The sequence below is a fragment of the Lonchura striata genome, chromosome 9 (assembly GCF_050655825.1).
Source record: "Lonchura striata isolate lonStrDom1 chromosome 9, ASM5065582v1, whole genome shotgun sequence".
In the NCBI taxonomy this organism is placed as follows: domain Eukaryota; kingdom Metazoa; phylum Chordata; class Aves; order Passeriformes; family Estrildidae; genus Lonchura; species Lonchura striata.
In genome coordinates, this window is record NC_140711.1 from 7,237,315 (window position 1) to 7,260,205 (window position 22,891).

Consider the following 22,891-nt stretch of genomic DNA (forward strand, 5'->3'; position numbering starts at 1 on the left):
GATACCAGGAAACTGAATACATGGGCTTATAGCTCAGTGGAAAGTTCTGCTGCCGTCTTAAATCAAAAAGCACAGCTGCTGACACAGCAGAACTGCAGAATGAGGCATCTGAGCAGCCTGGGCCTGGAAAATGCAGGCAGGAGAATAAGGGCAGGGAGGGAGAAAGGACAGGGAGGCCAGGAGAGCAGATTAAAACTTACCAGAGTGCAGCTGTAATTATCCACCACGGATAATTACACGGATGCATCCCAGCCCTCCACAGTGCATTTGCAGCTGGGAGAAGAAAGAGGAGCTGAGATTCAATGTCTGCAAATGCAAAGCAATGACTGGGAAAAAACAAAACAAACCCCAGACTTCAAATATATCTGCAAACACACACACAATAATGAGCTCTGAATGAGACATTCTGAGGAGGAGAGGGACTTTGGGAGTCTGGGTGGAAAGTGCAATGAAAACACCCAACTCCTGGCTGGTGAACAAAGCCAGCCTAAGGCTGGGATGGCTTGGGCAGGGTGGGCACGGAGAAGAGGACAGGAGCCACTGACACATCTGCACGTGGAGCATGGCTGGCCTTGGTCTCCCGTCTCAAAAGGGACGCAGCGAAGCTCACAGGGCTCAGAGGAGGAGGAGGAGCAAGGGAACAACCCCTGTAGGAAGGCTCTGCAGCTGGGAGATGACACTGGAACTGCTTCATGGACAGCACAGCTGGCAAAAACAGGGACACTCTGCTGTGACACAAGGAGTACCAAATGAAAACAAAAGTTTCAAATAATGGGTATCAACCATTGATCAAAGGCTGATCATCAGGGTATGCTAGTTCCAAAGGGGAGTTCATCTTTAGATAACTTTGGTGTTGCCTCCAATGGGGTTACAGGCCCAGGCTTTCTCTCCACTCAGTTGAGAAGGCCCTGAAACACCAGGATGTAACATGCCCCAAGGTGGACAGCCAGAGCAGGTCACCAGACCAAGGAGAAAGGCAGCCCTAGCACTTTTTCCAATGCAGGCATCTACAATAGTCTTGGAAAATATTTGGACACCCTCACCCATGGCTCTGGCAGGACCAAGATTTCCAGCAGCCTCCCCTCAACAAGCAGAGGTGGAATATCTTCCCAAGACACCTTTTTGCTAGAGCCTTTACAGACCTTTGTGAAGGCAAAACACCTGCACAAGAGTCAAAACCCTTTCCCAGGAACGCAGCCTGCAATTTCCTTTCTACCCAATGGGATTCAAATAACCTAATTCTTGCTCTACATTCATACACTCCCCCTCTCCCCCAGTTCCTCCCCAGAGAAACACCAACCATGTGGTAAATACATGTAATCATGGCACTCTGATAGCAGCTTTTGCTTTCTGGCCATTAATTCTTCACCCAGGGACCTCAGTGAGCATTTGAAATCCTGCAGCAAATCCAATGAGCTGCCTTTATTTGAAAATCAATATGGCATCAAAGGCTTTCTCCTTTCCCTCCTCAAAATATAGATATTTTTAGCTTCAAAAATATCCTGGCCCATGGACAGATGTTGCTGGTCATGTCCTTATCTCAGGCCAGTGAGGAGGTTACTGTTTTCCATGGAAAACTCATGGAGCAGGAGGGCTCACTGCTGCATGGGAGGCAGCAGCATCCACCTTGGGAACAGCCTGGGCCTTCTTCATGGCACACAGCACAAATCACCATCAGAAACCTTCCTCTTCCCCTTTCCAGCAAAAAGAGAGGATAAAACAGGACAAAGGAAAATGCAAAAGAACCTTTCAAACCCAACCACCTTCTCCCTGAAGACTGGCGTTTCTAGGAAAGCAGAAGCTCCCTGGAGATGCTTTCAGTGTGCTGGAAGCACCTTGTGGCAGGACACCGGTGAGGCTGGTGCAGGAGGGAAGCAGGGGGAAGCCCCTGGGCAGCCAGGCCAGGAGCAGCCACCTCATCACTGAGAGAAAAGGAGGCTCAAGTGATTTGTACAGCCTGGCAGGAGGGGCAGTGCCAGCAGTCCCCAAGGCAGCAACCTCCACATGCTCAGCTGTGGAGGCTCCAGCTCAGAGCTGCCAAGGAAGAAACACCTGAGCTCCTCAGCTGGTACCACCAGAGTGTCCACAGCAAGGTTAGCTCAGGTCCCAGCACAGCCTGGGCTGCGCCATCGGAATTGGCTCTTGCCAACGTCCCCAGATGTGAGCCATCACATGGCCAAGCTGGAGAGGGACAAGGACAGGAACAGACCCGGAGGAGCAGTGAGGCCAGGACACACAGGGAAATCCCTGCAGATGGGAGGCAGGAGCAGAGTGAAGAGGGTTGGAGCAAATTTTGGTGCAGGACCTGGGTGACACCAGGCTTAGGACTCAACTATGCCAATGTGTAGCTCAGGAGAGCAGACTGTCCCATTTGGGGTGAGAGGGAGAAGGGACACCAGGAACAGGAGCTGCACCCCAGGTGAACAGCCAGGGAGGAAAGGGTGCTCTGGACCAGGCAGGAGCTGTGGGGCTCAGTGACAGGTGACAGAGGGGTGCTAAAGGCCAACAGGCAGATGGTGAAACTGTGATTAGAAAGTCACTCCAGCCATAAATCTCAGGGACCTGAAATGGAGATGGGCAAGCCCCAGATGGCTTGGAAATCTGCTTGGCAGAGTCCGGCATGGCTCAGCGTGCATCTGGCCCTCCTTCCTCCTCATCCTCCTCCTTCTCACCAGGTTTAACCACCTCCAGCCAGCTCCTCACAGCCAGACCTGAACCCTAAAACAAAAATTCCTCTAATGCATGAACTAAAGAGCAAATCCTGGGCCCCAACAACATTGTCATCCATCCTGGCATGGGACTCCGGCTGCATTGCTGGGTGTTACGGGCACACCCCATCCCTGGTGCTCCTGTCTTGGCAAGAATGCTGTGGCACCATCCAGGGAGGCACAGGGGGCTCAGGATTGCACCACGGGGCACCAGCAGAGCTGGATGGATGCAGGTTCCCTGCGGCCACACGCTATTTCTGGATATGCTGAGGAGCTGCTTAGGGCTGGATTTGCAGGCGAGCACAGGGGCGTATCAGCTGTCCATGCTCTGGAAGGGGCTCAGGAACAGAAAAGGACCAAGAGATTGGGAGAGGACAGGTTTTATATAGAGATCCACGGGAAAACCCGTGTCTCCAAACACAGTAACCTAACACTAGGTAGTAGTACCAGTTCCTGTCCGTGGATCCAGGATAACAAGTTTCCCCACCTGCAGGCAGAAGAGCCCACCGCTCTCACACTCCTGCCTGAAAAGCCCCAGCAACACTCACAAAAAGGCCCCCTGCCCATGCCAAGCTCCCGAACCCCCTCTCTGCCAGCGGGTGCCTCCCACAACCTTTCCCAAGGCTGCTGGAGAGCCCTTCAGCCCACAGGTGCTGTCGCTCCCCCGGGACCCCGGGCCAAGGCGGGGGCTGGCAGCACGGCCGGGACAGGGGCCAGTGGTAAAATTAGAACGTGTGTCCCTGCCAGCCCCTTCTGCGAGCTGCAGGGACCAGCTGAGCCCGTCTAACCCGCACTGTAACCCTTCATGTCCCCCGTTTCGTGGGCTGGGACAGTTACTAGAAAGCCAGGGATTTGCAAGGCTTTCCTTTTTGATCAGCCGTGTCCAGCTACCACAGACAGCCGGACTCGCGGGCTGATGGGGCAGAGAGGTGGATTTTTTTGGATCCTTTGGGACAGTCAGAATTGAAGCTTGCAATTCCCTTCTCTGCTGTCCCTTTCCACGGCAGGCAGTCCTGCAGAAACCGATCCTCCCCACTTCAAAGGTTCATGTCTCCTTTCCAGCCCCTTCTCCCCACCGCTGCCCTCCTCCTGCAGCAGTTATTGTTATTATTTACGCTCCTAAGCATCCTCTGAGTTCTACCCGGGGACAGGATCCAAAGAGAAAGCCTTTTAAGGATTTGTGCCAGCGCCGGGAAGCGAATCCCCCCCAGCGAACAGTGGTGCTGGGGGATTTGAGTGTAGACAAGTGCTTAAAGCTGAAAAGGGCAGAGAGAGGGGAGGGAGCGGGGGGCACGCTCTGAAACCAGACCCCCCCCCCGCCCGAAACGCAGCTCCTTCCTCTGCTTTAGGAAACGGATCCCTCCTGCGGTTTCCCTTCAAAGGTGACTTGTAACCTCTTCATTAGGGTCGGCTTTGGCAGAGCCCCGATGGTGCAGCTGGCAGGGCCGGGGCTGCGCGGGGCGGGAGCGCGCTCGCCTCGCCCCGGCTGGGCAGCACTCGCTGCTCGGCGCAGCGGCGGCAGCACCGGCGCCCCGGCCATGCGCTGATGGGTACCATGGACTTTAAGACAGATGCCAGTGCAGTCACCATCAACCTGCTGCTTATTGTGCGCCCCGAGGAGGCGGCGAGCAAGGAGAAAGGGCAGCGAGAGGGGCAGGCGGAAGGCGGCCGAGCCGCAGGTAACATCGCGCCTGCAGCGGGCGAGGGAGGGCAGGGCTGCAGCTGCACACGGAGGAGAGAAGCAGCAGCTTTGGAGCGGGATTTGGGCTTCCCTCTCCTCTTTGCACGCATTATGCCAAACTCTAAAATGCCAACTTTTTTGTAGAAGCCCAGCGTGTCTCGGCTGGTGCAGCAGAGCCTTGCTGGAGGCACTCTCCGAGCTGCACCGGGTGCAGCAGCAGGGACACACAGGGACGCAATGCCAGGGCTGTGTCGGTGCAGCAGGGAGAGGGATCGGCAGGCTCACCCCACTCCAGCACCCTGGAGTACAGGAGCAGAAGTGTTTTGTTTGCAGCGTGCCCAGGCTTTGTCTGCGAGGCTCACTGTCCTGAGCCATTTATAGATACAGTTTGGGACAGTGTCTCTGGCCCAACTCCCTGTCTTGCAGAGGGTCTTCCAAAAAGCTACAGCTGTGCTCTGCAATTGCAAGGGGAACCTCCCTGCAGAAGTAAAGGGAGGAGAATGAGTATTCCTGCTCTAAAACCTGCGAGAGAAACTGAATTTTCAGACAGCCAGTCCCAGGCTAACACCTATAGCAGAGCAGGCCACAATATTATCACAAAGTTGTGTCCATGCTCCATCAAGCATGGCATTCAGCACCTGCTCAAATCAGAGCAAATCCTACCAAAGCAGCTTAGGCCTGGACTATTGCACTGCCTGCCCCCGGTATTTCATACTTTAGCAACAAGAACTGCAAGCCAAGGCTACAGATAAGACAGACGGTGGATCCTGATGACACCTGGCACCAGCTGGGATAATGGATTGCATGAAAGGGTTGGGGGTGCTTGGCCTTCAGGCAGCACCAACACTTCAGTCCAGGAGGACCCTGCCAATCTCCCATTTCTATCTTACAGGTTCCAAGGGTGATGGCAATGGAAACAGCAGAGCACAGCCACGTCAGGGCACAGACCTGAACGGTAGGTCACCCTCTCCCTCCGTGAGAAACCAACCCCAGCGCACAACCCAAAGCTCCAAGCTGTGCCTCTCGAGCAAAAATGTGCTTGACACAACCCAGCCCTTTCCAGGGCTTTCATGGGTTCCAGTGGAGGCACACAGAGGGCCCTGGCAAGCACACCCTCCTTCCGTGCCCCGTGGACAGGATGCACAGGAGTGGTGGCACTGCCGAGCCCCCGCACATCCATCCGCAGGGATTCTCCTGCCATGGAGCTGGAGCTCGGTCAGATTACAAGTGCATGCAGCTCTTACATTTCACAGCCAGCTGAGGCAGGGGAAATTCAGTGCCCCCAGTTGCTCAGGTTGCAGCTAGAGCTTCCAGAGACTTCCCCAGCACTCACACAGCTTAAAGTAGGGTCTGGGAGATGCAAAGAACCTTTTCAACCTTCTCTCCACCAGTCCCTTCCTTCATCTCCCCCCTCAGAGACTGAGCACATGGCAGGTGGGACTGCTGACCAAGAATTATGTGGATTCTAGTTCTCAATGTTCCACTGCCAATTCCTAGAGTTCTGCCCTAACATAGTTGAGAAACATCTGAGAAAATTACCCCAGAACTATGAAGCAGCTCCCAGGGAAGGGTCTCTCCCAGGAAGGATCCCCCCTCTTGTTTTCCTGTCAGTCTAAGCCTGCCATGGCTTAGCAGAGAAAGGCAGGGGCAAAGGTAGAGCAAGACACAGGTAATTCTCATGGTAGCAGACAGTGGATTTTAGTTACACCAAGGAGGAACTTTTCTTCCACAGGTCAAGCAATGGCAGCGTGCAAAAGCCACGGCTGCTCCCAGCAGGATGCCTGGCAGGAGCCCTGATCCAAGTCCCTCTGTAATCAGTGGTGGCTGGAGGCTGCACACAGCCTAGGAGCAAACAATATTTCATGGCAAGGCTCTACTCTGGGGCTTTTTTTACAAAGCAGATAACAAAAGCCTCCACTACAGGAAGCAGATAAATATCCTGCTTTCTCTCCCTCTGTCATGCTCAAGAGGTTCTGCAATCAGAGCTGCAGAGTCAGCCTCCTCTATGAGTGAGTAAGAGGCTGATATTGATCATTTCTCACCCTGAATTAATGGCAGGGGTATTTAGCATGCACATGGGAATCCTTCCCTTGCAGGTCTACCTTAAGCACGATTTAAACCCCTGGGAGAGGGGAATTCAGGCCCCAGAGGAGCAGACAGAGCTTTGGCTCCTCTGGCACCACAAGAGTTAATGAATTGCCCTTTCACCAGCCATGTTAGTGTCCCTATGAGGCCTCTGACACCCCTGGTGCAGCCACAATATTTTGAAATTTATATAATCCCCAGCCCCACTGAGTCAGAGAGGCTGTAGCCCCACTCCACAATCTCCTGTCACTCTGGGGACCGGTCCTTGTCAGCCACATGGCACAAATGGACTCTGACAAGCTGGGAGATCCAGCTTCTCCCCTGGCTCCTGCTGGGATGGGGATCCCAGGACACTTTAAAAAGATGAGAAATCACCCTGGCCCACACCCAGCAGATCCTGGTATACCTTGGCTTTTGCTCCCTCCCTGGGGCATGGACTTGTGCTGCCTCCACCTGCGTGAGCCCTGGGCACATCAAGTGCCTCCCTCTGCCCCAGGACTCCAAGTCCCAGACAGCCAGAGTCTCCCAGCAGGGAGAGGTGAGGGTGATTTGCTGACAACCACACCAAAGTTCCCACTGTGCTCCAAGCCCCAGCCCTGCCCTTGTCTCCCGGCCACCAATCCAAACACCCCCTGGGCCAGCAGCCACCCTGGGCAGCAGCAGGCTGAGCTGGGGAGGGGTCAGGAACCCCAGACCTGGAGAAATTGAGCTTTGAATCTGAAGAACAGAGCTGAGCTTCCTGAGTCCTTCCTTACCCCTGAGCAGGGTGGATTTAACCCCATCCTTGCTGACTGTCTGGCTTTCTCCAAGGCACTGAGATGTTTCCCTTTGTGCCCCCAGGCCAGCGTGGCCCCACAGATCCCTGTGAGCAGACACCACCCATCACTTCAGGCCCTGACAAAGGTAAGTGCTGAGCCAAGAAACAGAGCAGGTCTTCACTGAGCTCCCAACAAGCTTTTTCTCCAATTAAATAGCCTCATAAATAACATCCCAAAAGAGAGAAAATATCCCACCCTGGGACAGCTGTCTCACAAAGCACTTGCTGGCCAAGGACTTGTTGGACCACAAAACACAAGCTCAGAGCAGCAAGTGCTCCTCTGAGCTTAGAGCAAACTGGTCTAGTGGCAGGGAGGTGGAGCAAGAAGATCTTTAAGGTCCCTTCCAACCCAAACTGTTCTATGATTATTTATGAAGGATATCTCGATCAGGAATAATTAAATAAAAGATCATAAAAGCACCAGCAACCATTTCATACCACCAGTTTTTAAAGTAATGATAGCTTTGCTATAAAGCATGTTGAAAAATTCATGTGGAATTACATTTTTCATTTGTTAAATGCCTTTTAAACTCATCAGCAAAAGGCATTCATCACCAGTAAGTTTGTTTCTTGAAAACAAAGATTTCTAATTTATAGGGGGAAACTTTGAAAGTGAGAGCTGGGCACAAAAACCCACAAAAAAGCAAAGTAAAAATCATTTTGAGCAATAAAAAGGACCTGAAAATATGAAAATTTTAAGGAAATCAAACCATTTGCATAAAGTCTTCTCTTTAAGAAACAATTTCATTTTATCTTAGAACTAACTCACAAAATACACCAGCCAGCTCTGTTCTGTCACCCTGATATCTGCAACCATCCTAGAACTGCAGCTGAACTCTAAGATTTAGGTTTTCACAGCTTATACAATTTTCTTGCTTTCTGGTTTTGGGGCTTAAAGGACATTGAATCTCTCTGCACAATCACAGGAGAAACTTTTCTAAGGGTAAATGCTGCAGAAAAACTTATTCTTTGATGAAAATGCAGATTCCCACCTAATTAGCCAGTTCCAAGAGCTGACTTTAAAGGAAAACGCCAAATGTCATGAGGTATAGGAGGTATAACTGGAAGGCAGCCCCGTGGTGCATTAACATCTTGACCTTCAGTCTCCCGAGTAGCTCCTGCCTGATCCAAAAGAGAAGCCCAGGAGCACATGGAGCTCCTCCAGGGATCCTCAAGAGCTGCAAACCCTTCTGCAATACAGGCCAAAAAAATGCAGCTTCTGTCAAAAAGTTCTGGTAGTTTTTATAAGAGATTCCCTCACTCTTTCTCTGATATTTCCCTCTCTGAAACTTTAAAGACCAGAGGCCAATTTCCCAAGGGAGGTTTTTCTGGAGCATCAGGGCATGCCTGGATCACAGCTGGCTTCTCCAGGATGCTGCCTCTTACAGGCAATGGCCTTTGCCAGACATTTTAGTATCACAAGTCCAACCATTTTCATCACTTCAAGCCTTTCTCTGTTTAATTCCAAGAAAAATCAATGCAAGACATTGATTCTCTGCTTGCTGTAGCTCCATCAAGAGCTCTTTTACATGGTGATAAACCTTGCCTATCACCAGAGCCGCTGCTTTGTCTAAAGTTAAGAGCTGCCTGGCTGGCACTCCTGCTCTCTCCTCCACATCCTGGTTAGTTTTTCCTTTTCAGGGGGTTTATCGTTGTTTCTTGCAGGAACCCAAGTGACAGTGGAGATTCACCACGAGGATACCAGCCCCCAGCTCATCAAGAGACTCTCCTTGGGAAAAGGTACAGCCCAGCTTTAAACCCCAGCAGAGGCTCAGCCCTTCCTCCCTTCCTTTCTGCAGAGCTGGGGAGCTCCAGGGGATGCTGCAGCCCAGGAACCTGGGCAGGGCTGAGGGGATCCCACTAACCCTGCCTGGCTTGTTGCAGGTTCCCAGAGGCTGAGAGGACACGACAACAAAGGTGAGGCCCTGCTCTGTCACAGTGTCTCAAAGATCTCCCTCCCCTGGAAGGTGACCCCAGGGGGATTCAGGCTCATTCCTCCCATGGGGAGGCTGCCAAAGGGCACATGCTGCTGGACCCTGCCCATGACTAGGGCTTGAGGAGCAAAATCCTTCTGCTTTTGGGGTGTGGGTATCTCCTCCTCCTCTGGCCCTGGGATAAGGCGGGTGGTGACACTCCAGGGTCCCTCAGCAATGCCCCAGCTGCCTTTCACCAGCCACATCAGTGAGCAGAGCTCCCACTGAGGTTATCTAACAGCTCTGGAGCTCAGCACTCCCTTCTTCCACACCTGGAGAGGCTTGGCCATGGTGGGCTGGGGTCTGATGTCCCCAACCCTCAGGCTAGAACAGGAGATGCTGGTCTGCTGAGGAATGTGAGCTCAGCGCAGGGAGGGGATGTGGAGCACGCTCCACAGGGTGCTGACATCCATGTCCAAACACAAGGGAATGGGCTAAGAGGAGCCTCAGTTCCAGCCTTTTCCACCCAATCCCACTCCCCACAATGATTTATTTCTAGTTGTCTTTTTTTTTTTTTTTTTTTTTTGTGGGCACAACCTCCTTCCTCCCTCCACCTTCTCTGCTTTGCAGGTTTCCAGAAGGCTGAGGCCCCTCGGCCGCCGGGAGCCAAGGACCTCCACGGTAACTAACTATGCATAACTATCCATCAGCACGGGCAGTGCCCAGCTCCCCCAGCCCCTGATCCTCGGGATGGCACAGGGGAGTGGCTTTGGGAGCGTCACACGTGCCCAAGCCCTGCCCAAGGGAAGGCAAACAGGCACAAGGCACAGGACTGCTGGATGGGGATCCCACTCCTGCACAGAACCCCTGCAGATAGAACCTCGCAAAGACAAAACCTGATAACCACATTAAAAAAAAAAAAAGACCATCCCCTAACCTAAAAGGCAATAAGTAATTTTAAGAGCTGTGGAGAGTGGAAACCTTTAAATGTGTAAATCTGCTTTCTCTCTCTTTAGGTCAATGTAACACCTCTTTTCAGGGAAAATACACATAAACAAACCAGCCTGTAAAGAAATACATGCTGTGTGCCTACATGCTGATTTTGGCAGACAAGAGCCTGCCCAGCACAGAGATACATCCATCCATTCCCCATGGCTCGCTGATGGGAGACAGCAGTGTCAGCTCATTCTAAGACTGTTTAAAAAAAAAAAAAGAGTTATCTGGTTTATTACAGCAAGTTATTAACCCTTTTTTCACACTGAATAGAACCAGGAGCTCAGAACCTGCAAAGATGCAGAGGGTAGGCACAGAGGGTTCAGTGCAACTGCTACCAGTGTTGCTTTCCTCATGTGCCTGAATTCCTGCAGCACTGTGGTCCTGTCCCACATAAAACTCCTAGAGAAACCCAGCTCTTTATTGCTGGGGTTTTTTTAAGAAGTCATGTATTTTCTGAGGCTTGCAGAGTACAGATTTTCCCTGATACTTCTGCATTGTTCTCCTGCCCCTCCATACAATATCCCAGGATTTTCCATGCTGTTACTCAGTGCCAAAGTTGCAGGGGCAGCTCATGCTCCAGCACTGCACAAATCCTAGCAGTCTAGACAGGATGGCTCCTGCTTTCCATGCAGCTGGCAGGGACCTCCAGTGGGTGCCCGTGTGTCCTCTGCTCCCTAAGCACCCGCTGGTGGATGTCCCCATGGGCCAGGCAGGAGCTCTGTCCCCTTGCTCACCATACTGCCAGGAAAAACTCCCTCCCTTCCCAAACAATGACAACTTGTTTCTTCCCAGCATATCCATGGGACGAATCCTCTTTGAAATCCATGCCAGTAGATCTGCAGCAATTAGAGAAGCTGGATGCCTACGCATTAAAAGTAAGTCTTGCTTCTGCCTCTGTCCTCCTCCCAGCTCCCCTGCGGCGACGTCCCACAAACCTGGCTCCCAGCACAGGCTGAGCTATGGGGCAATGGCATTAGAATCTCCCAAACACGAGAAAACATTAGCAAAGAAATCCCCCTCTGAGAACTATAACCCAGACCTACAGCACTGTAGCTCTATTTTTAAGGAAGCTGGAGGCAGAGCAGTCTCTGGCAGGTGGGGTCTCACTGGCTTCAGAAGAACAAGAATTGGGGAGGACAGGAGCTCTACCACAGGGTAGATCTTCACCATGACCTTGCAATGTTTCCTCCCCACACACAGGTGAATGTCACGAACAGCGTGGAGGAACTGGTCAAAGCCCTGCTGAAACAAGCCCGGACTGACCTGGAAAAGGTTCGAGCCATATGGATGTGGATCTGCCATCACATAGGTAGGCTGAGGTCCCCAGCTGAAGATAAGGCTGTTGCTGTCACCCCTGTCCCACTGCCGTGGCATTTTACTCAGTATTCATGGGTTATTTCCATGTGGAGAGTGGAATGAAGGCTTTATCCAGAAATGCATCCAGAGGGTCTCTCACCACCTCTGTTTCCCAGTCTCTCTCCTCACACTGCCAGGCTCCACCAGGTTTGTGTGCCCATGATTAACCTGTAACTCCATTTGAGGTGTGACCATCCAAGAGCCAGAGCAAAAGGCAGGCCTCCCAACACCAGGGGCCTGCTGGTCACCTTCAGAGCCACCCCATGCCACCAGAGCCCAGTTTTGAGGGGGTAAGCAGGGAGCAGGTGATAATCCAGATTTCAGAAGGAACCTGGTCTGGTGGAAGGTGCCCCCTGCCCATGGTAGGCAGTTTGGAATGAGATGATCTTTAAGGTCCCTTCTCACACAAACCATTCTAAGTTTGATCTCCATCCCTGTGTCAAGTCCCCACAGCCCAATACAGCCCCTCCAGCACAGTCTGATGCTGGTGCCTTTGCTCTGGGAGGGTCCCAGTGTCACAGAGGTACCACCGGGAACCATCCAGCTGCCTTGCCCAGCTCCATGTCCCACACTGGCACCTGCATGCTTGCAGTTCCTGCCTGCACCTGCACCTTTTCAACCCTCCAGTGAGCTGCCACCACTCAGGTTCCCCTGCCCTGTCCTACTCAGTCCAAAGGCTGGAGTTACACAATAACCAGGAGATGGGAAGAGGAGGCAGCACTTGTAGCCTCTCCCATCTGGCACATCAAAAGGGGTTCTTGCCACCCCAGTGCCTTGATGGGGGAAAACTGTAATATGATGGCATTTTGCATAACATAAGCAAAAATGTTTATTTCCCATTAAGTCTTGGGGCAGAGAGGCAGAGCTGTCCTTTCCCTCACCTCCTACACATCCTGATGAGGCACTGCTGCAGTGCAGGCCAAGTGATGGAGAGGAAAAGAGCAGTTTGGGCAGCACTGGCCTCATCTCACACCCACTGGCATCAGCAGCTATAGGGTTAGCATGGCTAGGTCAGTTCCAAACTGCTTTAGTCTTGCCCTGAAATATGGAGAGTGCTGAATTTCACTGCATGTCCTGAAGCCCAGGCTTTGACTCACCCAGCACTGGTTATTCTGTCTGCCCACTGTTAACCCATTTCTGCCCACTGTTAACCCATTTCTGCCCACAGTACCTGGGCCAGGCCTGGTTGGAGTCAGTCCATACTCCTCAGCATTCAGGGGATGTCTCTGGCCCTGACAGATATGCTGGGATCTCCTCACAAGATCTTTTACACCACCTTGGCCCTGGCTCTCATTCCTTCCTGTGAGACTGACCCCTATTTACACACACAGAAAAGAAACAGTGGGAATTTAAATCTGCTGGCAAAAATGCAATGTATCTATCCTGGAATTGCATTGATGTCATAAACTCCTTCTTTGGATGGATTTTAAGTGAGAACACTGCTCTCTGGGCATCTCTTCCCACTTTCTTAAATTCCTGCCTGTGATGGGCTGCTATGCTCACACAGCATCATCACTAAAGGAAATAATTATTTTAGCTGACATTTGCAGCACAAATGGAAAGCCCCATGGAGCTAGCACCTCTCAAAGTGCCCTGTAACTTTGCTGGTGGTCAGTGAACAGCCAGGGTGGAGCAGCCAGCCTTTCCCAGTGCCGGGAGCCAACACTGAGGAGGCATCAGCTGAGCCCCTGAGATAAATGACAAGCACTGGCAGTATTTCATCAAAGCACACACCAAGCTTTGCTACTGCTTTTCTTCCTCTGCCTCAGCACCGAGGGGAGGGGGAACCAGCTGATGCAGCATTCCTAAGAGCTTTGTCAGAAAAATACATCTGTATTTTAAGAAAGAGGTTGTGGACAAGGCCAAGGTTGGTGGTATTGAATTTACCTTCCCAGACCAGTTCCACAAGCTCTGTCTGAAGGAGTCCTGCCATGCTGCTGTTGTGCACTCATTGCAGCAAATCAAGATTTCCTGAGCTTCCAGCTATTGATATGACCAACTGGACAGGGCTTGGAGCAACCTGGTCTAATGGAAGGTGTCCCTTCCCCTGGCAGGGGATTGGAATGAGACTAGCTTTAATGCCCCTTCCAACCCAAACCATTGTACAATTCTGTGACTCACTTGCAACAAACCACTTCAAGTGCTTCCCAACAAGCTGCTTTTCAAGTATTTTTAATATAAATTGCTTGTAAAGAGTGCAAAAGTCTCAGTGGTTTCTTTTGAGGTAACACCAATCTGATTCCTTCAAATGCAGAGTGCTCTGGTTTATACTGAGAACTCTTCAGACTGTAGATCCTCCACTTGAGGGCAATTCCTGAGGACACCCATTGTGTCCAAAAATCACAGTTGTCCTCCCACTTGGATTCAACTGCTGAACCCCAGGCTTAGAGCAAAGGGTGATGAGGGACAGAGCTGTCCCTCTGCCCCAGCAGTGTCCAGGCCACCCTCCCCAGCACAGCCACAGCTCGTTCCCCTCTGCTCACAGAGATGAAAAGCAACCCAAGCGCTGCTCCTGCTGTCCCTCGGTCCCCTTGCCTCAGGCTTTTGGATGAACTCTTGTCTGTGTTCCTTCCCCCAGAATACGACGTCGTGGGCTACCACAACAAAAGCCAGCTGTCGAGCAAGCCCAGAGATGTGCTTCAGATGGGCAAGAGCATTTGTGAGGGCTACGCCGAGCTCTTTGAACATATGTGCAGGTAAATTAAGTTCAGAAACATTTGATGCCAGGGAGAGTTAGCATTCCTTGTCATGTCCGTGCCTATCCCATCTGCCTTTGCATTGACTGATGTGACTTTAAGCAGGACGTGGAACTTTAGCTTTCCAACCATGCTGTGGAAAAACAGCAAGTCCTAGAAAGGTCAATTTTGCTCTCTCCTCCACTCCCTCCACCCCCCTCCCCAGCATAATTTACTTGGTGCCATCTGCTGAGCTTCGCATTGCATTAACATAATGGCAGATGAAAACATGGAGATAATTTGATTAGAAGAAGTAGGATTTTCCTTGGGGTATCTGGATGTGAAGGTTAAAAGCATTGCAAGACTTGAACAAGGAGTGCTGTCTCCAACATGGTCCCTTGCAAGAGGTAGGCAGAGCCTCAGGGGAAGCTTTCCCTAAACCCTCTGGAGATGCCCTGTCCCCTCCAGGAACACTGCCTTGCACTTCCCACTCTGTTCTCTGCCCCATCTCAAGACACAGCACTGTTGAGGCCAATACTGCAATTCCCATTTTGTAGCTACCATTGGCATTTAATGACTAAAATCTTTTCTTATGCCAACAAACTCTCACGGACTTCACTGGGGATGAGTCACCTAAACTTCCCCACAGAGCAGGGCTTTGCAGTCACAAAGACAATTCTAAGAGGCAGCCCCTTCCTTGGTAGGGAGCACAGGGATGCAGCCTCAATCCCTAAGGGAAGTAGAACCCCCAAAATCCACAGCAAGGAAAGCAATGAAGGTGCTTGGAGGTTTGGGGATCAGCCTTAGGCAGAAGGATAGCCCAAAAGGAGAAAACTGGACCTCACAACTCAGGGAGAGGGGATTGAAAGGGGCTCCTAAAGTAATCCTAAGAGGGTGAGCTTGCAAAATGGCCCTCCCAGGAAGGGGCTTCCACTCCCTTGGAAAAATCACAGAGTAGTTATTAATAGCACATATAAGTAACAATTGGCTTTCCACACCATGCAAAGGGATTTGAGAAGGTTTTTACCATGGAACAGACAAAATGTACAGGGCAAAGGAGAGATTAAAAAAAACCCCAGCATACTGTGCCAGATGCTGAAGTGATAAATGCTTCCAGCCAACAACATATCCCACAATATACATTTGGTCCATTCCAACCCAAACCATTCTATGACATTGGATCTTGTTTTCTAAAGAGTAAAGAAATAGGATGGTGAAATATGCATTTATAGCTGCAACCTATGAACACTTATTAGAAGTTAGAAGGGGGGAATTTGCATCTGTTCATTAAAAAGCATATGCTTAGTTCATTAAAAGCATTAATCTTTCCAAGGATATCTCTGACTATTTAAAGGCTCTGTTGATTTACTCTCGATTCCTCAGTTCCAGGCTGATTAGTCACTATGTGATTCAGGAAACCTCCCAGTCATCAGCCTATTATATTGTCAAATATTAGCAAAATGTTTAGCTCCTGTTGTGAAAAACCGTACTTAAAGACAACACCTCTTTCTTGCACAGAGATCTCCTCATCCCTTCTCCCCATGCTCTGCTGCTCTTACACAGAGTCTAAGCAGAAAGGCAGGAGGCAAAGAGTACTCATCTTACAGAAAGGCTTTTCAGAGCCAGGTTTTGGGGGGAAAAGATGTTTTGACATGCCTTTTTTATCCTAGCTCCTGTGAGGGAACTTGAACAAACAAACCAATTTGCCAGTCACCAGGAGTCCCCACAAAAGTCTTGCTGAAGGCAACGGCTGACGTTGATCGAGTCCTACTTGTCCCAGTGCCAGAGGGAACAATTCCCGTTGCAGACACAACACTGTCACCTCTGACCACAGCTTTGGCAGCCAGACTTCCTCCCATTAGCTGAGATTCCTGTCACAGAGGAAAGGTGGGCACGGATAGTGGGAAGCTGGCCATAAGTCATCACTTTCCAAACATCAGGTGTGATAGCAATGAATGCAAACACAGGCTCCTGACCAATATTTCAGCAGCACTTATCAAGAACTGGCTTCTCAGCTGACAAGCAGACTCAAGGAGTCTGGCTAAGTGAAGCACTGCAAATTCATGAATCCAATTTAGGGCAAACCTTGCAGCCTGGAATTAGGGAGACACTTGCTCACCAGGGTTAGTGATGAAGGCACAACAATTATTTTCCCAGGAGAGGTTTCTGCAGCTCTGGGAGCAAAGCTGGCCTCACTGCCTAAAGGGGATCTGATCACTCATCCATGCCCCTTCTTCCTAACCAGTCTGTAAATATCCCAGATTTCACATCCTCTTGCTTCTCCCATTTCCTGCAGGCAGCAGCTTTCCCTCTTTTCAGGCACAGAGGCGTACACCTACCTACCACAAGCATAAACCATTCTGTTCTCTTCTGAAGAAGCCAGATTTGCTCCTTTTTTAGATGAAATGATCAAAGTCAACCTAAAATCAAAGGAAAGAAGATGCCATTGAATTCCAGTGACACTTGTAGCAAGAACCATACTATATCCTACATTTTTTGAGGCAGAAAAGCAACTTTGTGTTTAATCTCTTTGCTGCACAAGCAAATGTTGCCAACTGTTTCTTAATTCAGTTCTTCCAGTCCATTTTGTATCTAGGTCATCTTCAACCAGTCCTGGAGATCTTCCCAATCTTCTCTCTGCCTGCTTAATTTATCTGTATGAAGTCACTGACATGAGAGACATGAGCACCCTTTTCACCAATACAGAATTGCTCCTTTACAGGATGTTTTAGCTTGGATTTTTGTCTGCCCATTACTCGAGAGACCAGCTTAAATGCTCTGGTCTTTATTTTGAAAACTTTGAACACACCCAAGCGCAAACTCTTCTTGCTGCTTTGCCAACATTCACTGTAATTGAGAGCACCGTGAGAGGAGAACTTGTCCCTTAATGTTCCCTCTGAATATCCCAGCTAACAAGAATGTCTAGAGAAGCCTGGAAGGATTAGATCCAATCCCCATGAAATTAGTGGGAATTTGGTACTTAGCTCCTTGAAACTCCTAGGATCAAATCTTCACTAAAGATCCCAGGCCAGCTCCTAGTCTCAGTTACATCATGAAAATCCAAGCTCTCACCAGTCTTGTCAGTGGAGTTGTTCCAGATTTACTGCCCAGCTCCACGCCAGAATCTGACTCACAAGGGCCTGCAGGCTGGCAAGGGCTTTCCAGAACACCTGCAGCACCAGGTTTCTCCATGGCATTCCTTCCAGCCTGGCCTGTTTGTTCTGGATCCTCATGGAACAGGCAGTGCCTGCCACCACTGCTCCATCCTCTGCTGAAGTGCCCACCTCCCCTGGAAACCAGCATTCTCTCCCTGGGAAAAGCAGCCCTGCCTACAAGCTCCACTGCACTGGCAGTTGCCAGCCAGTATCTGTTATCAGGCCTCAACTTCTTAACAACCATGCTAATTATCTTCCCCATAAATATCACTTTTCTCCTGAGCTAAACCCACATTATGCAGACAATCTCACTCTGGAAGCCTGCACTCTTTATTACTTAAGGTAGTTGTTCCATTTAACACACTCCTCTATGAAGAAGAAAAATGTCAGTGCTGTCCTACACAAAAGACAACGCTCCAAGTGAAGTAATTTTAGATTAATGGTGAAATAAGATGCCAATGTTAGAATCCATCAGCAGAGAGCTTATTAACACAGTGCTTATTTAAATCTTATTTACACATCCACGCAGGTATTCATCATGTTTTTAGAAAGAGACTAATCATTTCTACCCTGGGCAAGCAGAAGCTCATTCTTTCAGGAAACTAAATCAGCATGCACAATCCCGTGAGGTCTGAGATTCCTTAGCTGGTGTCAAACACCAGGCCCACTGTCAGGGGGAGAGAACAGCCTGTGCTTTTAATTTATAATTACATGGGCTAATTGTGGACAGCAGCAAAGGGATTCCACTGAGTAACAAGACAGAGAGCAATTAAGCACACTTTATCTTGTCATCCTCGAACAGTGCTGAATTGATGGTGCATTAGGCAAAAAGACAGGGAATATGCAAAACTGGGAGAGAAAAGGCCCTTCCTCCAGCAGGATGCTCTCTGAATCTCTGCACAGACTACAAAAACAAACACCAACACCTCAGGCATCATCACATTTTCTGCTTCCCCAGAAGTACCTGACAGGTTTAACAGAGAACTCTCCTGCTACAGCTTATCATTTCCTTTCAGCCTTGCAGGGATTCAGTGCAAGAAGCTCTCGGGACATGCCAAGGGACATGGGTACAAGACAGGGCAGACCTTTACAGGGGACTCTGACCACGCCTGGAATGCTGTCTACCTTGAGGGAAGGTGGCATTTACTGGACAGCACCTGGGGGAGTGGTTCTGTGGATGATTCCTTCACCAAGTTCACCCACAGGTAAAGACCCCCTCTATCTGAGTACATAAGCCCTCCACAAAGACAGAAGAAAAGCTGATGGGATTGGCAAACCAAACAGACACATCTGGGGCCACATGAAGACCCAAAGCTGTCACGGCATATGCTACAGTTGAGATGTCCATGATGCACAGAGTGTCATGACACAACTTCAGAAAGCTTTAAGCATTCCCCAAAGAGAGTAACATCTCACCTCATCAGAAGGTTTCAGGCATCTGCCCATACAGAGCAACATCATGGCACTTGAGAAGCTGCATGCATCTGCTCCCCTTGTTCTTTAGCCCAACCTTTTATTCCCTCACGTTGATGCATGGCACCTGTGTGCCCTCTGTTCCCTTTGGTGGTTGCTCAGTGCACTGGGCACTCCATGGCTCATTGCTGTCAATGCTGCTCACCTGCTGCTCACAGCTGTGACACTGGGGATGAGGCTCAGCCCATCCCCACTCCCAGTCACCACAAGCTGTGTGCCTACACAAAGACATGGGCAAGGTACCCAGGCTGCCTGTACAAGGCATGGAGCATAGCCTGTAGAGAGGTAGTTGCCCTGAGCAGCAAGTCAAACTGCTAAAAGTCACCTGGGTTTGCTTGTCATATCTTCAGTTTAGGCAATAGTCTGTGGACTTAGTCTTCACAGCTTTTGTGAATTGATTGCAGTCAACACCCAGTACCTCCTTTTTCCAGGAGCCTGTGGGTGCAAGGGAGTAGTGCAAATACTCAGGGTTTATCCCAAAGCTCAGCATTTGCCCTGGAAACAGAAGACCAAAGCTCAGGTTTCTTCTCTGCCTGGGGAATTTCAAACCCACGGATCTCAGTTTATCAGCAGCTCAAACCACTCCAACATCCTCCTGCTGAAGCCACCACCACTGCGTGGGGGAAGAATTCCCCATTTGTAATTACTCATTTTCCCTTATTTCTCCCTTCTCCAGGTACAATGAGTTTTACTTTCTGACTCACCCGGCCCTGTTCATTAACAATCACTTCCCAGATAACAGTAACTGGCAGCTCCTTAAGCCCACGCTGACACTGAAGGAGTTTGAGAACAACATGCTGCACAACAGCAACTTCTACACGCTGGGGCTGCTGGCCGCACGCCCGGAGACTCCCATCATCCGAACAGGTAATGGAGCAGCCATGGAGCACCTTCCCTCATGCATCCCACATCCAACACACACCACTGTGCACCTCTTCAGGCAATACTGAGCAACCTGAGTGAGTCCAGCAGCTCTTTTAACGTAAAACCTCTCAGGTGCCACAACTGAACAAAGCACACATTTAAAACGCCCTCCCTTGGATTTTTCAAGAGCTGCAGGAATTTAACTGGATGGCTAATCTGTGAATGCTAAGAACAGAGTTAAAACTTATGGACATCAGCATTTTAGGACGTAATGAATACTACAAGCTGTTTGGGAACAGGCTCACAGGGAGGTAGATTAATCTCTTATCTACATACTGGAGAGTTCCTGCAATTTGAAGCTCCTGGGAGCAGCTACTGGGCTGGCAATCAGGTCTAATCACCCCTAATTCAGCCGTTCATGATCACAGAATTACAGAGCTCCATAATGGTTTGAGTTGGAAGGGACCTTAAAGCCCATCTCATTCCAACCCCCCCACCATGGGCAGGGACACCTTCTACTAGACCAGGTTGCCCCAAACCCCATCCAACCTGGCCTGATGGCACTTTCAGTTATATTTCACACGGGCTTTCACATTCTAGCAGACCACAGCTCAATGTCAGGGTGTATCAGACAGGATAGATGCACATCTCCCTAACAAAAGGCCACTCTCTTTCTTTCTGAGGGACACTGGTCTAAGCAGACTGATGACAAGCTGTGACCTGCCAGTTGCAGCTCTTGGTTTTACTTCTAGAGAAACTGCAACTTATTGGGCCAGATTAACCTTCCCAGAACAGGGGGTACATTAGGGTTAAAAACTGTACTGACACCCCTATGCAGCCTCTTTTCTTTTGCATTTCCCAGTAAATGGAAAAGCCTCTGTATCCGTGGACTGCCGTTCTGCCACGTTGTTTATGTTTAAGCTGAAGGGAACAGATGAACACGGTTTGATGACTTTGAAAAGACACGGAATGGAGCTGGATATCTACCCACAGAAGACAGGGAGCCACAAGCTGGAGATCTTTGCCAAGCCCTCCAAGGCTGAGGCTTCAGATGACGTCTACAAGTGCGTGCTGGAGTACGTGGTGGAGTGCGAGTCTGTGGACAAGGCCATGCGCTTCCCCAAGGACCTGCACCAGCCCGTGGGGCCGAGCTGGTTCTCAGAGCGCCAGGGTTTCCTGCGGCCGTCACACAGCGAGCCCGTCCTGCACACCAACGACGGGCGCTGCTCCCTCACCTTCACCCTGAGCAAGGACATCAGCGTCCTGACCTCACTGCACACCGACGGCAGCAGCAGCCTCGCCGAGGACATGGGCAGGCGGCACGTGCTGCAGATCCACCGCAGGAACCAGATCGAGCTGAAGGTCCACCTCCCGCACGCAGGGAACTTCGTTCTCAAAATCTACTCCAAGAAGAAGTCGGACCCTGGTAATTATGATTACATCTTCAACTACCTCATCAGGTGCCTGAACACGGAGGTGAAGTGGCCAGCCTTCCCCCAGAGCTACAGCAAGTGGCTGCAAGACTACGAGATCGTGGAGCCGCTCTCGGGCCTGCTGCCGGCCAACCGCAACGTCCAGTTCAAACTCAAAATGCACGGCATTGCCAAGGTGCTGGTCCAGGCTGAGAACACCTACCCTCTCACCCAGAACAAGGGCTGCTGGGAGGGAACCTGCAACACCTCGGGGTGCAGAGAGGTGTTTGTGATGGTGCACGAGAATGCCAACCACAGCTTCTACTCACACGTCCTCAAATATGAAGTTGAGACCCAGTAACACCCACTTCTTGTTCTTTCACCCACCTGCATGAACCAACCTCCCCATCATGCCCCAAAGTCAGCACAGCTTTAGGAGATTGCTCATTCTCTCAACCAAATCTGTTCTTTCAAAAAATGCAGACAACACTTGCAGGCTTTTGCCAGACTGCAGGCTTAAAGATGGTCAAGGAAGCAGAAAATCCTGTTAAAAAAAGGAGCAGCAGTGGAAGACATGAGATAAAACCATCACCTACAGTAACACTGTCCAGACAAATATTTAGAAGAAAACAACTGACTGTCTGCAGGGCATTCTGTGCCAGTAGGGATTGCTGGTTTCCAAGTTACAGAGCATAAGAAAAGTCTTACAAGGGCTACTCCAAGAATTCACCTAGTTATGGGGCAGGATAAAGAAAGTGCACCCTGGTTTTGAGCAGCAACATTGGACATGAGGAACATCAGGATATTTAAACCAACATTCATTGTAACCAGTCAAGTTGCAAAATACATCTGAGGAGAGAAGAGTTAGGAAGATGACACAACATGAAGTTTCCTTGTGCACGTCACTGTCTTACAGATTTTAATAATACTGGAAAAATACTTTTTACACTGACTCTTAAAAACAATAAACAAAATCATTTTTACCTTTTTATATTAGAGTATTGTAGAGACTTTTTATGCTGTAATTATATCTGAAGTATAAGGGTGTTTCCATAACCAAAATTACAGTAAAAATGAGAATAAAGTTCTCAGAAATCACTCCTTCCTCCAAACTATCTATGCAATACTGCAGCTGTAAACTGATGGGGTTACATGGGACAGCAGGCTGAGTGACATTATTATCATGTAACAAACCATTTGGTGCTGTACTCTTGGAAAATGCCTCCATGCACACAGCAAAGGGGAGCTTCTGCTGAATCTCACCACAACTGCACATACTGAGATGGAGAAACATTTGCGTAACTGATTCAGGTGCCTGTGAGCATTAGCATGAACCAAGAGGAATTATGTTTGAGCTTGAATTGAAAATAAATCTGTTATGTTTTTGCACTCTGCTTCATTGACCAAACAATATGAATTCTCTTCCAAAAGCTGCTGCATTTTCCACGCAAATGTAGGGTTATTCCTACATTCCCTCCTTAGTGACTGGGTGCCAGGAATTACTCACAGGCTGCGCACCTGTAGCAGGCTCACTCCTATGTTACTCCTTTGAGCCCAGCATCCAGGGCTGAGTTCCCATTTAGGCAGGTTAAGTACCTGCAGCCGGATTCCAGGGTCAGCACTCTCTGTGAGGCTGCAGGCTGCTGCAGAAAGAAGCTGCAAGCATAAACACAACATGTAAGCTAGCAGGGCTTACTCCAGGGTAAGCTGGGAGCACAGCAAAGCTTCGGGGTCTTTTTGCACTTGGTGACAAGAG

At 49.9% G+C, this 22,891-nt stretch overlaps 1 protein-coding gene across 6 annotated transcripts in view; it reads left to right on the forward strand.

Moving 5' to 3' along the window:
• KY (kyphoscoliosis peptidase) overlaps positions 1-22,529 on the forward strand; it is a 32,591-nt gene extending 10,062 nt beyond the window's left edge. For 5 of the 6 annotated variants that reach the window (XM_085587629.1, XM_085587627.1, XM_085587628.1 and 2 more), the window contains 11 exons: positions 5,282-5,344; positions 7,315-7,377; positions 8,957-9,031; positions 9,176-9,208; positions 9,835-9,885; positions 10,993-11,075; positions 11,401-11,509; positions 14,135-14,252; positions 18,403-18,591; positions 19,536-19,726; positions 20,586-22,529. In XM_085587629.1, coding sequence (XP_085443755.1) covers positions 5,282-5,344; positions 7,315-7,377; positions 8,957-9,031; positions 9,176-9,208; positions 9,835-9,885; positions 10,993-11,075; positions 11,401-11,509; positions 14,135-14,252; positions 18,403-18,591; positions 19,536-19,726; positions 20,586-21,496 — 1,886 coding nt within the window. In that variant the 3' untranslated portion in view covers positions 21,497-22,529. Of the gene's footprint in view, positions 1-4,139; positions 4,388-5,281; positions 5,345-7,314; positions 7,378-8,956; positions 9,032-9,175; positions 9,209-9,834; positions 9,886-10,992; positions 11,076-11,400; positions 11,510-14,134; positions 14,253-18,402; positions 18,592-19,535; positions 19,727-20,585 lie in introns of those variants that run through there. The other variant, XM_021537198.4, reaches the window with a different exon arrangement.
• The last annotated feature ends 362 nt before the right edge of the window (positions 22,530-22,891 follow it).